Source organism: Procambarus clarkii, chromosome 67 (assembly GCF_040958095.1).
Source record: "Procambarus clarkii isolate CNS0578487 chromosome 67, FALCON_Pclarkii_2.0, whole genome shotgun sequence".
In the NCBI taxonomy this organism is placed as follows: domain Eukaryota; kingdom Metazoa; phylum Arthropoda; class Malacostraca; order Decapoda; family Cambaridae; genus Procambarus; species Procambarus clarkii.
In genome coordinates this window covers 14,841,104-14,857,677 of record NC_091216.1, presented here as the reverse complement: position 1 = coordinate 14,857,677, position 16,574 = coordinate 14,841,104, and the positions used below count along the sequence as shown (strand labels likewise).

Genomic DNA, 16,574 nt, shown 5'->3' with positions numbered 1-16,574 from the left:
CATGTGTGGCATTCCTGCACCAACCTTTGCTATAACATTGTATAATCACAGAGATCACATTTGTAATCACGCCACCTTGGCTCCAGGGCAGGGCGAGCTAGTCAACGCCAGGTAGAGGCTAGAGGCCACAGGCAGTCGACTTGGGCGCTCGTCTGGAGTAACACTTATATGGTCTTAGTGATGGCAGTTCAGTAAGAGTTGTGGTGTTGGGTAATATATATTGTAGCTCTTTGCAATTTATACTTTGTTGTTTTCAGTGTCCAAGTTATTGGAATTGAAATTAGTGTTAAAGCTTTATTTTTTTTTTTTAAGTCATCCATATTAAGTGTACAAAGACAATTGTATTTGCCGGTGCTAAAGTACCTTTTATTTAGTTTTATTATATTAACTTTTGTTTTAACTTTGGCTTTTTACTCTGCTCTTGTTTCCTCATACTCATATTTAAGTTTAAATGCGCTTTTTTGTTTTGTTATGGTACGTTAGCAACCCATCAGCTGGGTATAGCTGCATAAGCTTACTTAACGTGGCAACACTGAAAAGTGAGGGACTTTTATATTATTATTATTAATACATTTAGGACTGTGACTGTTTAGGTAGCTGCATTTGTGCAGCTACCCTAGATTATATGAAGGGGAGTACAGTGTGTCAAAAAGCTAGCTACGTGATGCTAGTAGCTAAAATCACGTAGCCAGCTCTGTATGACTAACCGTCACACAGGATGGTTAGTCATTCAGAGGCATGTGAAAAGTAGTCTGCACTGGCAAACTCTGGATCCATTTATAAGGATATCATCATCAACACAAGAGTGAATAAGGTAGAAGTGATACTAAAAGTCCTCATCTCGCAGGATGGTTAGTCATACAGGGCCATATGTTCAGTAGCCTGCACTAGCAAATTTTGGATGCATTATGAGGAAGTAAGGGACACTTCTCAGTGTACATGTTCCTGTGACCAGGTGGTCCTGAGAGCCCGGTGGTCCTGTGAGCCAGGTGGTACTGTGAACCCGGTGGTCCTGTTAGCCAAATGGTACTGTGTAGCCAGGACAAGACGTCACACGTCTTGTCCTGGCTACATATTGTAGAACATATTGTAGCCAGGGAAACAAGGCTGTGGCCGGTTTCTGACCAGGCCTCCTGTCAGGTACAGGAGACAGCACTTAGTCACTATGATCAAAAAGCTTTTGGAAGGAATATGAGGATAAGGATTTGAGAAAAGGAGGAAAGGAATGGTGCTCAACCACACGGACGATCGGGGGATTGAACGTCGACCTGCAAGGAGCAAGGGCGTCACTCTACCGTCCATTCCAAGTGGATGGTACCTTCTGGCATTGTGATTTATGTTACGACACTGACAAATCATGTGTGTTGTGTCAATGCTCCTTACTGACGTAATCAGTAATATGACTATTTTGTCTCAAGTATAAACCTACAAAATTAAAAGTAAAAAAAAATACGTCTCAAATTGATTTTTTGCAACTGCAACAGAAGTGGCAGTGTATAACTCTGTTTTCACTTTAGTTACCTGGGAATCTATAGGAAAAAACACAATGTTTATTGTTTCCTTTTGTCTGTCTAATCTACATGGTGGCCCATGGGTCAGACCTACATGGTGGCCCATGAGTCAGACCTACATGGTGACCCATGAGTCAGACCTACATGGTGGCCCATGAGTCAGACCTACATGGTGGCCCATGAGTCAGACCTACATGGTGGCCCATGGGTCAGACCTACATGGTGGCCCATGGGTCAGACCTACATGGTGGCCCATGGGTCAGACCTACATGGTGGCCCATGAGTCAGACCTACATGGTGGCCCATGAGTCAGACCTACATGGTGGCCCATGGGTCAGACCCACATGGTGGCCCATGGGTCAGACCTACATGGTGGCCCATGAGTCAGGCCTACATGGTGGCCCATGGGTCAGACCTACATGGTGGCCCATGGGTCAAACCTACATGGTGGCCCATGGGTCAGACCTACATGGTGGCCCATGAGTCAGACCTACATGGTGGCCCATGAGTCAGACCTACATGGTGGCCCATGAGTCAGACCTACATGGTGGCCCATGAGTCAGACCTACATGGTGGCCCATGGGTCAGACCTACATGGTGGCCCATGGGTCAGACCTACATGGTGGCCCATGGGTCAGACCTACATGGTGGCCCATGGGTCAGACCTACATGGTGGCCCATGGGTCAGACCTACATGGTGGCCCATGGGTCAGACCTACATGGTGGCCCATGGGTCAGACCTACACGGTGGCCCATGGGTCAGACCTACACGGTGGCCCATGGGTCAGACCTACACGGTGGCCCATGGGTCAGACCTACATGGTGGCCCATGGGTCAGACCTACATGGTGGCCCATGGGTCAGACCTACATGGTGGCCCATGGGTCAGACCTACATGGTGGCCCATGGGTCAGACCTACATGGTGGCCCATGGGTCAGACCTGTGGAAAATTTTCCACCAAAATTATAGCATAACATGTCTGAGTAGCATGGTCTATGAAAGCACATGGACCAGACATGGGTATTTATAGTAGCAGTCAAGGTCTCTCTAGACAAAGAGTGTGTCAAGTCAGCATAATACGACCATTTTGTGAACTACATCTCAGGAAACCCTCCTGTAGAATGAATCAATACCAGGATATGTAATTAAATTTAATAGCTCTAAGCATATCAAGGTAATATGCCAAAATAAATACATATACTTAATAAATGATTATTTAACCAAATACTTTGTTTAACGATTGTATAAATGGATCATTAAAACAGGTAGGGCAACCAATACCCGCCTTGGGGTGGATCGCATTAGTGTCAAGATGCTGTCAGTTTAGTAAACTAAACTCCCCCCGCCATGAGAACACACTCCACGGTACGGACTCCTGGTTCAACCTTGAAGCCGAGTGGACGTCTGGATACCTCCTCCGCCTGTTCACGTCTTGTTTTCGTGTTTTTGCTTTGCTACTGCCGTTTGGCATCCCTTTTCAACGGTCCGATTGTACGACGCCTGGCGCACATATCGCCTTGGGTCACGGGATTGAAGATAGATTTTTTTTTTTGGCGTGTTCTGGCTGGTTCTCCCGGCGGGGTGACGGTGTTCGGGGGCCGGCTTGGCCGATAGGTGCCGGGGGTTGGTGGGTCTTGATGGGCTTCTGGTGTGCCCTCAGTCGTGGTGGGCAGCTGGTTTCTGCTCTGCCGGAGGACACTGGATGACTTTTGTGTTTTCGTTGGGGCAGAGATTTTGGTTTTGCTACCCTGTGTTCCCTGTGTGGGGCAGGGCCAATGCTTGTCACCCTGAGGGATTCCTGGGGGCTCCCCAATCATCTGCCTGTCTGCGTTTCTTTGCCACATGGCATATTAGTTTCCCGTGATTGGCGTTACTTATTTCGCGATTTGGCTTTGCGTTTCACCATTACGGGCTTTGCTATTAACCCAACCGGGTACGCCAGGGCGCATCCGATCCCACGATTGTTGTCGCCCTTAAATCAACAACACTCCACGGTGGGACTCCTGGTTCTACCTTGACGGCGAGCAGACATCTGGACACCTCCTCCGCCTGGGAGCCGCTGGATCACATTCTGTTTTGTGTTTTGCATTTGATACTGCCGTTTGGCATCCCTATTCAATGGTTTGGTTTGTACGACGCCTGGCGCAAATATTGCCTTGGGTCACAGGATTGTTGATAGTTTTTTTTTTGGGGCGTTTTCTGACTGGTTCTCCTGGCAGGGTGACGGTGTCTGGCGCCGGCTGGGCCGAGAGGTGCTGGGAGTTGGGGAATCCTGGTCACTTCCTGGTGTGCCCTCGGGCGTGGTGGGCGGCTGGTTTCTGCTTTCCAGAGGGCTCCGCATGACTTTTCATTTTAGTTTGGGGCCAAGTATATAGTCCCCTGTATATAAGTATAGTATAGTGCTTGTCCCCTGAGAGACTCCTAGGGCTCCCCAATCATCTGCCATTCGGTTTCGCAATTAACCATTCAAGGGTCGCTGGGGTGCTTCCGATCCCACGATTGTCGTCGCTCTTAAATCAACAACAATACCCCACGGTGTTCAAGCTGTTTATTTGCCGCCGTTTAACATCCACGAACCTCAATGGTTGTCAACAGCACATAATATGTGTATAAACAATAAGACACATGATTTAAAGTGTTTTGAGTGTGTCTTGCCAAGAAACAATGAGAGCAGTGTGTGTGAGTACATTGTCGCCACAGCAGTGATGCCTCACACCCAAGTAAACATAGCCATTCCACCTCATGGGTACACTCCATAGTCGTCCAAGCTTAGTTTTAGCCGTCTATCTTCCGTGAGCCCCTAGTTGGTGGTGTAAAACTTCACATAAATATGTATAAACAAGAGGACATATGATATTTATGAAATAAGGGTGTGTCTTGCCCCAAGTTGAGTGGAGTGTGAGCAACACTGGACCTGGAGCCAGAAGCCGATGGAATCTAGATAACACCATTTCAACATCAGTAGTGAACAACACTACTGGCCCTACAAGAGAATTAAATCTTTGTACAAGAAGATAGAGCTCCATACCTGCATCTTAACTAAATAAGGGAGGCTGGTGGTGTAGTAACAATAGTAATTGGATCCAATTCTTTGTGTCACTAACCCCGTTATTTTGCAGGTGCAGTTAAACCATGGGCTTTAAAGCTCACCTCAGTAAGTAAATTACTTGTTATTAAAATAAAAATATACTAACTAGGTTAATCAATAGTTAACAAATCTGTATATATTGTGTAGACACAATATATTGCAATTGCTAAGATAAATTAAAGTATACATTTGCAATAGATCAATTCATAACATTAAAGAATTAAATAATCTTGTCATTGTTCATCATAATTCATATGTGGCAAGATACCAGATCAAAAGGATAGGCTAAAATAATTTGTAACCGTATAAATGTTCACTGTATTATACATATATTACTTATTACTAAGTGGTAAGTGGAGATTTGTTAATCTACACACCAAAACATGCTAAAGTTAATTAAATTCACACACCAAAGCAAGTTAATGACAGCAGCACCATTCTTGTTGGATCACCCTGAAAACTGAACACAGAGAATAGATACAGTCCACTACCTCACAGAGAAAACAAGTTTCCTAGTGGCCACTGGATATAACTATTGCCATTGAAGACAGTTAAATTGCCGTTATATTGGTAGTTAGGTCCTTATTTTAGGGAGCCAGAAGTTGCAAAATCCTACAAGACTTACAGAGTGACCCATGAGTCAGACCTACAGGGTGACCCATGAGTCAGACCTACAGGGTGACCCATGAGTCAGACCAACAGGGTGACCCACGAGTCAGTCCTACAGGGTGACCCATGAGTCAGTCCTACAGGGTGACCCATGAGTCAGTCCTACAGGGTGACCCATGAGTCAGTCCTACAGGGTGACCCATGAGTCAGTCCTACAGGGTGACCCATGAGTCAGTCCTACAGGGTGACCCATGAGTCAGTCCTACAGGGTGACCCATGAGTCAGTCCTACAGGGTGACCCATGAGTCAGTTCTACAGGGTGACCCATGAGTCAGTCCTACAGGGTGACCCATGAGTCAGTTCTACAGGGTGACCCATGAGTCAGTCCTACAGGGTGACCCATGAGTCAGTCCTACAGGGTGACCCATGAGTTCTGTGTCACTGTAGTGGAAGCTCAAAATAAATACGAATGCATTAAGAGTAATGTGATAAGGCAATATTTGACGAGTCTTTATGCATGAACATGGCACCAGTGTGCACGACCCACCAGTGTGCACGACCCACCAATGTGCACGACCCACCAGTGCGTATGACCCACCAGTGTGCATGACCCACTAGTGTGCACGACCCACCAATGTACATGATCCACCAGTGTGCATAACCCATTATGTACACGATCCACAAGCGTACATAACCCACCAGTGTACATGACCCACTATGTACACCATCCACCAGTGTACACGACCCACTATGTACACGACCCACCAGTGTACATGACCCACCAGTGTGCATGACCTACTATGTACACGATCCACCAGTGTACATGACCCACTATGTACACGATCCACCAGTGTACACGACCCACTAGTGTACACGACCCACCAGTGTACACGACCCACCATTGTACATGACCCACCGGTGTTCACGACCCACCAGTGTACATAACCCATTATGTGCACGATCTACCAGTGTACACGACCCACCAGTTACCATGCACAGCTCACCTTCCTCCCTCGAGCCGCCTCAGGACTCAGACCTAACAGCAATAAAACTCCGGGTCTTGCTACTCAAATACACTTTAGAGAGGGAAGTTTCTTTACGTGTCTTAAGGTAAGTTGCGATAAATTGCATTTATAGGAAATTTTATGAAGCTTGCATTAAATATAGTAAGCTGAGGATAACACTAACCGCACACCAAGGACACTTCACATAACAGGCTTCTTTGAAGCAATCTGCAGGGTAATCGAGGATCACATCACTTCCGGAATCCATCATGGGTCCAGGAGCTTGCACGTCTTCCTCCACCACCTCCTCGTCGCCACTGGAACCATGGAAATCTGGAAGAAAATGTCTCCTTTGACTTAGAGTTGGAGAGAGTGTGTGGAGGTGGTAGGCATAAGTGTGTCCAGGGAGGCCTGAGTTAAACGAGACCTCAAGATGGTGGGACAAGGGGTGATATAGGTGGCGTGAGACCTCAAGATGGCGGGACGAGGGGTGATGTAGGTGGCATGAGATCTCAAGATGGCAGGAAGAGGGGTGATATAGGTGATGTGAGACCTCAAGATGGCAGGATGAGGGGTGATATAGGTGATGTGAGATCTTAAGATGGCGGGAAAAGGGGTGATATAGGTGGCATGAGACCTCAAGATAGCGGGACGAGTGGTGATATAGGTGATGTGATACCTCAAGAGAAAAGGCATCCTGCGGTGTGGTGGCAGCAGTCCCCTGGACACCAGACCTACCCTGGCCACACCACATAAGCTGCAAGGAACACGTGACAAGTAAACAGGCCGCATAGGGAAGCGGCAGTATCGCAGCAACACCACGGTAGCGGTGTGGTCACTGGGTCAGGTAGGTGGCCAGGTACGTGACCAGAGGGAAAATAAACGAGACTTATGCTTGTGTTTTATGTGTTCAAAGGTCGGTGACCTGGCTTTAATGAGGTCAACTTGCACAGTTTTAAAATTAAAATGACAAAATATGACTACTTTTCGTAGTGACTGTTTAAACCTATTTAATCTTAACCTCAGATTGCTAAAATGGTATTCTATTTTAACCATCACTATAAAGCTATTACTTGGTGTACACCCTTATATATCGTGAACATACAGTGTTCTGCAAAGGAGGCTTGGCTAACAAAAGCACTGCTATTCATCAAAGTCAAAGGAGGCCCCAAAGTATCCCATATGAATTTTGTTGATAGTTCCCCAATGACGACGGGACCAAGTGACAGGCCACAAATACTTTTTATTTTTACACTTGCTAATGATCCAGGACGGACCACAACGTCGGCATTTCCTTTATTTTCAGATGTGTAGGTTGAGTGTCAAGTGTTCTGCCACACTATTGTGACTCGGTGTCTGTATTTATGTAGAAAATATGCGTAAAAGTTGTATATATGTAGAAAATTTAACTAATGAAATAATTGGCACAAATGTTAACATCTTGTTGACAAGATCTTCCAAGTGATGGTGTTGTGACTGTCGTTGTCGGACTGCTTTTGTAGTGTGTCCAAACCTTCAAGTATAATCTATTACACTGAAACTCGTGCTAATATTTTTCATCAGCTTCCCAGTGTCCACAAAAATTGACATGAAGGAAGAAAATAAATTATTTTGATTTAATTAAAATTATTCACTTAAAATTTAAGTGAATAATTTATGCATAAAATAAGTTAACTAATATGGGACCCAAACCTGACCCTTGCTGAATACCGCTTATAATACCTCTTCATTCCTATTTCAATCCTATTGCCAGGCTTTATTTTATTACGGATTCCCCATTTTAATATACTGCCAGTTAAAACATTTTTGTTTAAAGATTATATGGAGTCTATTGTATAGGAACAATGTCAAAAGCCTTCTGATATTCAAAGAATATGGAGTCTGTTCGTTCTTGTCTGAACTGAAGTCATCCTGCTCGTTGGATTCTAAAAGGTTTGTTGTGCAGGGCTGTCCTTCCCTATGTCCATGTTGCAATATAGTTAGTGCATTAGACCCGGCTTTACTATTCTCTCAAGATCCTTGGCGAGAATGTATGTCAGTGACAATGGAGTATGTTCAGCTGCTTCCGTGCCTCTCCTTCATAGTATATTCATAAGACTCTGGCTGCCTTCTCGTTTTCTAGGTATGTCCAGTGATGGTTTTATAGATCATTGTGAACACCTTGCTCATGGCCTCAGCAGCTTCTTTTATAAAAATTAGTCAACATGTCCCATTATCGAGGGCAGGAGCCTGCGCACATATATACTTTAGTCTTGAGGGTGTCTGGAGTGTCAGTGAGGGGTAGTACCTCAGAGCAGCCAACCCGTTCTCGCACTTTCATACAGTCAATATTGACTTATTAAATAAGTGCATATGTGACATACTAATTTATTGTGAATATTTTAGTTTACCTTGAAAATCTTCATAGAAAACACAGACCTTACCTAACCTTCTTAGTATGTTAAGATTAGCATCTTATTGCTTCGTAATTACAATTATTACTTAACCTATACCTATAATAGGTTAAGTAATAATTGTATTACAATTACAATTATTTTACAATTATATTACAATTATTATTTTGCAATTATATTACAATTATTACTTAACCTATACCTATAATAGGTTAAGTAATAATTGTAATTACGAAGCAATAAGATGCTTATCTTAACATACTAAGAAGGTTAGGTAAGGTCGGTGTTTTCTATGAAGCTTTTCAAGGTAAACTAAAATATTCACAATAATATAGTATGTCACATATGCACTTATTTAATAAGTCAATATTGACTATACGAAAGTGCGAGAACGGGTTGGAGCAGCCGCACGTTTGGATGGTTTTGCCTGCTCTGGTCCCTACCTGCACTCAACTCTCACTTGTGGCTCCTAGTAGCTGTTTGCATGCAACAGCGGCCACATTCCGGTAAACTGCTTCGACTGGCGGGCAAAACCAGGTAAGGGTAGCCGAAGGTTTGAGACTTTCAGTGAACTAAGGCTTATCTACCTACGCATGCGAAGACTGAACCTGGCGGACTGCGCAGAGAAAACCACCAGAATGGTTCAACAAGCATACCAGCAGTGTTGTAGAGCACAATTAGGGCACAGTGAGTCACGTAGAATACTGCTGGCCATCCACTACTTCCTAACCTATCTCCTGCCATCTCGATTTGTCTTGCCGCTGGACCCAGATAGGTCGGGGCGAGAGCGCGAGGCTGACGATCTGCACAACTCTCCCTCACTTTAATCCAAGTCAAGGACAGGCGACTTCAACCCATACTGCACAACCTCAAGTCCTGTGGCGATGGGCAATTGGCGAAGCAACAGGTGAGGATACACTGGAAGCTGTAGTTACAGACCTGCATACAGGCGGCTCAGGGCATAGGGACGCTCTATACTGGACCGAAGCAGCATCAGAGTTCGGCAGCCCCCTGGGTGTCTGAGCCCGGATGTTGTCTCTTCAGGACACATTACGCTAACTTCCTTCGAGGAAGGGGCTAGAAAAGGTACCTTACCATAGCCTGCTTCAATTCACCCTGGCTAGCAAACCGCGGCGGGCGGGGATCCCTCACAGCGGTCGAATAAATACAATGAAAAAAGTGAGGGGGTGCTCAATCTCGGTATTTGGAACGTTCAAACTCTGCTGGATAACACCAAGGCAGAAAGACCTGAAAGGCGAACTGCACTAGTTGCAAAGGAAGTAGCGTGCGACAATGTGGGCATATCAGCACTCAGTGAAACACGATTGGGTGACTAAGGTTAGCTTACAGAACGTGGTGGTGGGTAGACCCTTTTCTGGGGTGGTCGCTGTAGCGCTAAACGACGAGAAGCTGGCGTTTAATTTGCCATTGGATCCCACCTCGTTCAAAAACTTGCCAAGCTTCCAGAGGGCATCGACGACCGCTTATTGACGGTCCAGCTTCTGCTTGAGAGCAGGAGAAGTGCGATGCTGATCAGTACATATATTCCAACCATGACCAACCCAGATGACATCAAGGAAAAATTATCTCAGTCTTTCCTTATAGTTCAATCCCTTCAGCCCAGGAATGAGTCTTGCTGCATATCTTTAGACCTTTTCTACTTTCTCCTTGTCCTTTTTTAGGTAGAGGGTTCCATGCCGGTGACACATATTCAAGAGTGGGTCTTACCTTTGCTGTATATAGGGCCCTGAGGGCCCCACATAGTCGAAGTTCTGAAGGATACCCGGATGTTGGCCAGTATGTCATATGCCGCTGTTCTTGTTCTGCTAATGTGGGTTTCTGGCATCATATTTGGGGAGTCGACATCAGGTGTCCACCCCCAGGTCTGGTCGAAGATTTTGTCTTCCCTTCATCCTATACTTCCGTAATGGTCTTCGCACTAATCTTTGTGTGTGTGTGTGTGTGTGTGTATTCTTTATCATATAATGCTTTGAAACTGCTGCCGGTTTTGGCCTCCACCACCACCACACTTGTTCCAGCCATCTACCATTATGTTCGCAAGTGATTTTTTTTTATTTCTTTGGTAGCTATGTTTAGTTTGTTTAAATCTATGACCTTTTGTTCTTGGAGTTGCCGGTTTCAGGAATTCCTCTTTGTTAATTTGGTCGATCCCGGCTATTATTTTGTAAGCAGTGATCATATCACCTCTTTTTCTTCTATCTATGGCATATTTAACACATCTAGTCTCTCATCATAACTCTTGATTTTCAGGTCTGGAAGCCATTTAGTTGCATGTCTTTGCACCATGTGAACCTATCCTTGATAAGGTGGCAACTACTGTTTATCCTTGATAGGGTGGCAACTAAAGCCTATCCTTGAAACGGTGGTAACTACTGCCTATACTTGTTATGGTGGCAATTACTGCCTATCTTTGATAAGGTTTCAACTACTGCCTATCCTTGATAGGGTGACGGCTACTGCCTATCCTTGATAGGGTGGCAGCTACTGCCTATCTCTGTTAAGGTGCTAAGTACTGCCTATCTTTGTTAGGATGTCAAGTACTGCCTATCCTTGTTAGGATGGCAAGTACTACCTATCCTTGTTAGGATGGGTGACAAGTACTGCCTATCTTTGTTAGGATGGCAACTACTGCTTGTCCTTGCTAGGATAGCAAGTACTGCCTATCTTTGTTAGGATGGCAAGTACTGCCTATCTTTGTTAGGGTGGCAAGTACTGCCTATCTTTGTTAGGATGGTATCTACTGCCTATCTTTGTTAGGGTGGCAAGTACTACCTATTCTTGTTAGAGTGGCAAATACTGCTAAACTCTCCTGAAACAGTCAACACTGACGGCCACTCCTGAGGGCGTAAGTATAATTGTAATAGTGGTTGTACCACTTGTTTGAAAACTGGTTGTTGCTTGGACCACATTTAAGGTTAATAACGCAATTGGTGTAAGTATTGGGTGACCTACCCTTTCTGAAGTACCAGTACAAGCATCCACAGTAACTTCCACAACCATTTGACACAATATGTTATATAGTAACCGGCTGGCTGCTTGTATTAAATGTATGTCAAATATGGAGCAGCTTGATGAAATATTAAATTAGATAATATCTAGCTTTTAAACATATGTGCTTGAATGATGCATAAAAGAGTAAATAAACCTCTCGTAAGCTGAGCTAATGTAACAAAGTAAGCTGAGCTAATGTAACCTAACGTAAGCTGAGCTAATGTAACCTAACGTAAGCTGAGCTAACATAACCTAATGTAAGCTGAGCTAATGTAATGAAACATTACTAGAACTAATGTAATCCAACGTAACTTGAGCTAAAGTAACCTAACCTAAGCAAACAGTAAGAGAAGTGGAGCCAGAGTGCACACAAGTCTTGAGGAACATAGGGAGCAGCCAGCCGTTATGCCCCTACAACCCGTCCTCTTAAAAATAACGTCGGTTTTCGCTCGTTTGCGCGCTATGGCCAATAATAGACATAATTTTAAATTAAATCGGCTCACGAAAGTGATGTACTGCCGTTTTCTGTTTGAGTCTTCTGGCTTACTCTGTTAGGTTAGGAGAGAAAACTGTCAATTAACGGCTTTCATGACGTTTTGAAACATTATGGAAATTCCCTGCCCTCCTAACCTACCAGAGGACCCTTAACTTGCTGTTTTGGAAAAAAAAATCTAATTTTGTTTTAAAGTTTTTCATTTTTAAATTACATCCATTTTCGGGCAAACGGCCAAATTTAGAAGTAATTTGTAAGAGGACAGGTTGCCCCCTAACCTGACAACCGCCCCAGGAATACGTCAGCCTGTGATGTTGGGTGACTGGTGTCGGGTGACAGTAGAAGGTATCACCTGCCTTCCTTCCTTCCTTCACCCACTGTAATGGCCTCGGGTCTAGAAGTCTGTGCTAGCTTGTGGCATGCAAGACGGAAAGGCGCTGCAGAGAGCCATGTACTAAACTTAGGTTATACAGGAGCCTTTAGAGCTACATATGATACACATTGTACGATGGTGCTATGTTGGCTACATAGCTCCAGGGAGGGCCACCTAGTGATTGGTCTCATTGCGTCCCTTGAGCAATCACACACAACAGAAGCATGGTAAGACCAGGGGCCGGATACCTATATTTGTAGAGAAGTGGAACACAAGGGAAGATACGGGTGTGGAATAGAGGGAATTAAGGGAAAGACTTAAACGGAAAGGGGATGAGAGTAAAGGAGAAAATTAGGGGATGAGGACGGAGCGGTATACGAGGGATGTAATGGGGTACGGGAACGGAGAGTGTGCGAAGGACAGAGTGAGAAGGAAACAGAAAGCTTCTCAGAACCAACCAGCAGTAGTGGTGGATGCTGGTGGTGGTGAGGGAGGGTGGCAAGATACTCTACCAGGCTCCTGTCACGGTAACTGAGGGAGGAGGGGTGGCAAGACACCCTACCAAGCTTATATCGCATTAGCTGAGCTGAAATAGGGGGTGGGTGGCAAGATACCATGCTAGCCTCACGTTACGATAACGACAATGGGAGGGGGGGGAGGGGGTGGGGTTTGATCCATATACAAACACAGCTGATATCTCAGGGCAGAAGAATGGTCGCCCTCGCGTCCAAGTAAAACAGTGAAGTAAAGGTTACTGAAGGCAATGGGGAGATCACAGTAGGTCACTGAAGGCAATGGGGAGGTCACAGTAAGACACTGAAGGCAATGGGGAAGTCAGAGTAGGTGACTAACCTGTCGTCCTGTCTTACTTGCATCATGGCACTGCAAACCCCACAACTTAGGAGCAATATTGAGCAATACACTTCCGAAGTCAAGACATGTTAATTTGCAACCAAGGGAACTATATAAACCGTGGAAGGGGCGAGGTTCCTGGTGTCATGAGGCGAGCTTCCTGGTGTCATGGGGCGAGGTTCCTTGTGTCATGGGAAGAGGTTCCTTGTGTCATGGGAAGAGGTTCCTGGTGTCATGGGACGAGCTTTCTTGTTACATGAGGAGAGGTTCCTTGTACCACAGGACGAGAGGTTCTTTGTACCACAGGACGAGCTTCCTTGTGTCATGGGGAGAGGTTCCTTGTGTCATGGGAAGAGGTTCCTTGTGTTATGGGGAGACGTTCCTTGTGTCACGGGACGAGGTTCCTTGTGTCATGGGGGAAGAGGTTCCTGGTGTCATGGGTGAGCTTCCTTGTGTCATGGGGAGAGGTACCTCGTGTCATGGAACGCGGTTCCTTGTATCACAGGACGAGGTTCCTTGTGTCACGGGACGAGGTTCCTTGTGTCACGGGACGAGGTTCCTTGTGTCACGGGACGAGGTTCCTTGTGTCATGGGGGAGAGGTTCCTGGTGTCAAGGCGTTAGCTTCCTTGTGTCATGGGGAGAGGTACCTTGTGTCATGGGACGCGGTTCCTTGAGTCATGGGGAGAGGTTCCTTGTGTCACGGGACGAGGTTCCTTGAGTCATGGAGAAAGGTTCCTTGTGTCACATGGACTAGGTTCCTTGTGTCATTGGGAGAGGTTCCTTGTGTCACGGGACTAGGTTCCTTATGTCATGAGGCAAAGTTCCTTGTGTTACGATGCGAGATTCCTTGTGTCACGACGCGAGGTTCCTTGTGTCACGGGACGAGGTTCCTTGTGTCACGTGGGCGAGGTTCCTTGTGTCACAGGGCGAGAGGGTCCAAGCGCAGGAAGGCACGTTAACGTTCCTACTTATCATAATAAGACAACAATCCTGAGGTCCAGGAATAAGAACTGACTAACGTGTAGCACTCTGGAGGCAATGGTAATTAGTGAGGTGCTGGCCCTCAGTTACTCAGTCTTGGAGATATCTAAGTATATGAAAGGGGTTGAGTGGAACTAAGAGCCAGGGAGGTGGGCTGATGGCACTAAGAGCCTGGGGGTGGGCTAGTGGCACTAAGAGCCTGGGGGTGAGCTAATGGCACTAAGAGCTTGGAAGTAGGCTCGGCTAGTGGCACTAAGAGCCAGGGGTTGGGCTAGTGGCACTAAGAGCCTGGGAGGTAGGCTAGTGGCACTAAGAGCCTGGAGGTAGGCTAGTGGCACTAAAAGCCAGGGAGGTGAGCTAGTGGCACAAAGAGCCTGGAAGGTGGGCTAGTGGCACTAAGAGCCAGGGTGGTGGGATAGTGGCACTAAGAACCAGGGAGGTGGGCTAGTGGTACTAAGAACCAGGGAGGTGGGCTAGTGGTACTAAGAACCAGGGAGGTGGGCTAGTGGTACTAAGAACCAGGGAGGTGGGCTAGTGGTACTAAGAACCAGGGAGGTGGGCTAGTGGCACTTGGAGCCAGACAGGTGGGCAAGTGGCACTAAGAGCCAGGGCGATGGGCTAGTGGCTATAAGAACCAGGGAGGTGGGCACATGGTGCTAGGAGCCAGGGGCCAGATTCACGAAGCAGTTAAACAAGCACTTACGAACGTGTACATCTTTCCTCAATCTTTAACGACTTTGCTTACATTTATTGAACATTCTATAAGCATGAAAACTTCCAAATCAACTGTTGTTATTGTTATAAACAGCCCCATTGTGCTTCAGAGCTCATTGCTTAATAACTGTAAACAATGCCGTCAAAGATTGAGAAACGATGTACAGGTTCGTAAGTGCTTGAGTAACCGCTTCGTGAATCTGGCTCCAGGGATGTGGGCTAGTGGCGCTAACAGCGAGGAAGGTGGACTTGTGGCACTAAGAGCCAGATGGTGGGCAAGTGGCACTAACAGCCAGGGATGTGGGCTAGTGGTACTATGAACCAGGGATGTTGGCTTGTGGCACTAAGAACCAAGGAGATGGGCTAGTGGCACTAGGAGCCAGGGGGGGGGGCTAGTTGTACTAAGAGCCAGCGAGGAGCAAGTAGCACTAACAACCAGGGAGGTGGGCTAGTGGCACCAAGATTCAGGGAGGTGGGCTAGTGGCACCAAGAGTCAGGGAGGTGGGCTAGAGGCAGTAAGAGCCAGGGAGGTGGGCTAGTGGCACTAAGAGCCAGGGAGGTGGGCTAGTGGCACTAAGAGCCAGGGAGGTGGGCTAGTGGCACTAAGAGCCAGGGAGGTGGGCTAGTGGCACTAAGAGTCAGGGAGCTGGGCTAGTGACACTAGGAGCCAGGAAGGTGGACTAGTGGCACCAAGAGCCAGGGAGGTGGGTTAGTGCCACCAAGAGTCAGGGAGGTAGGCTAGAGGCAGTAAGAGCCAGGGAAGTGGGTTAGTGGAACTAGGAACCAGGAAAGTGAGCTAGTGGCACCAATAGTCATGGAGGTGGGCTAGTGGCACTAAGAGTCAGGGATGTGGGCTAGTGGCACTAAGAGCCAAGGTAGTGTGTTAGTGGCACTAAGAGTTAAAGGGTGGGCTAGTGGCATTACCAGCCAGGGGTGGGCTAGTGGTACTAAGAGCCAGGGGTTGGGCTAGTGGCTTTAAGAGCCAGGTGGTGGGCTAGTGGTACTAAGAGTCACGGGGAATGGGCTAGTGGCACTAAGAGCAAAGGGGCTGTGCTAGGGATCACTATGAGCCAGGGGGGGGGCTAGTGGTACTAAGAACCAGGGAGGAGGGCTAGTGGCACTAAGAACCAGAAAGGTGGGCTAGTGGCACTAAGAGTCAGAAAGGAGGTTAGTGACACCAAGAGCCAAAGAGGTTGGCTAGTGGCACTAAGAACAAGAAAGGTGGGCGAGTGGCACTAAAAGCCAATGAGGTGGGCTAGTGGCACTAGGAACCAGGGAGGTGGGCTAGTGGCACCATGAACCAGGGAAGTGGGTTAATGGCACTGAGAGTTAGGAAGGTGAGCTTGTGGCACCATGAGTCAGGGAGATGGGCTAGTAGCACTAAGAACCAGGGAAGTGGGCTAGTGGCACTAACAGCCAGGTAGGTGATCTTGTGGTACTAAGAACTAGGTTGGTGGGCTTGTGGCACTAAGAGCCAGACAGGTGGGCTTGTGGCACTAAGAACTAGGTTGGTGGGCTTGTGGCACTAAGAGCCAGGGAGGTG

The 16,574-nt window shown here is 46.7% G+C and overlaps 1 protein-coding gene across 1 annotated transcript in view; it reads right to left on the bottom strand.

The window, feature by feature from the left end:
- LOC138349729 (sodium channel protein para-like) overlaps positions 1-16,574 on the bottom strand; it is a 147,780-nt gene that overhangs the window by 20,802 nt on the left and 110,404 nt on the right. The window contains exon 17 of the mRNA XM_069310355.1: positions 6,397-6,545. Within this exon, the coding sequence (XP_069166456.1) occupies positions 6,397-6,545 (149 nt within the window). The remainder of the gene's footprint in view (positions 1-6,396; positions 6,546-16,574) is intronic.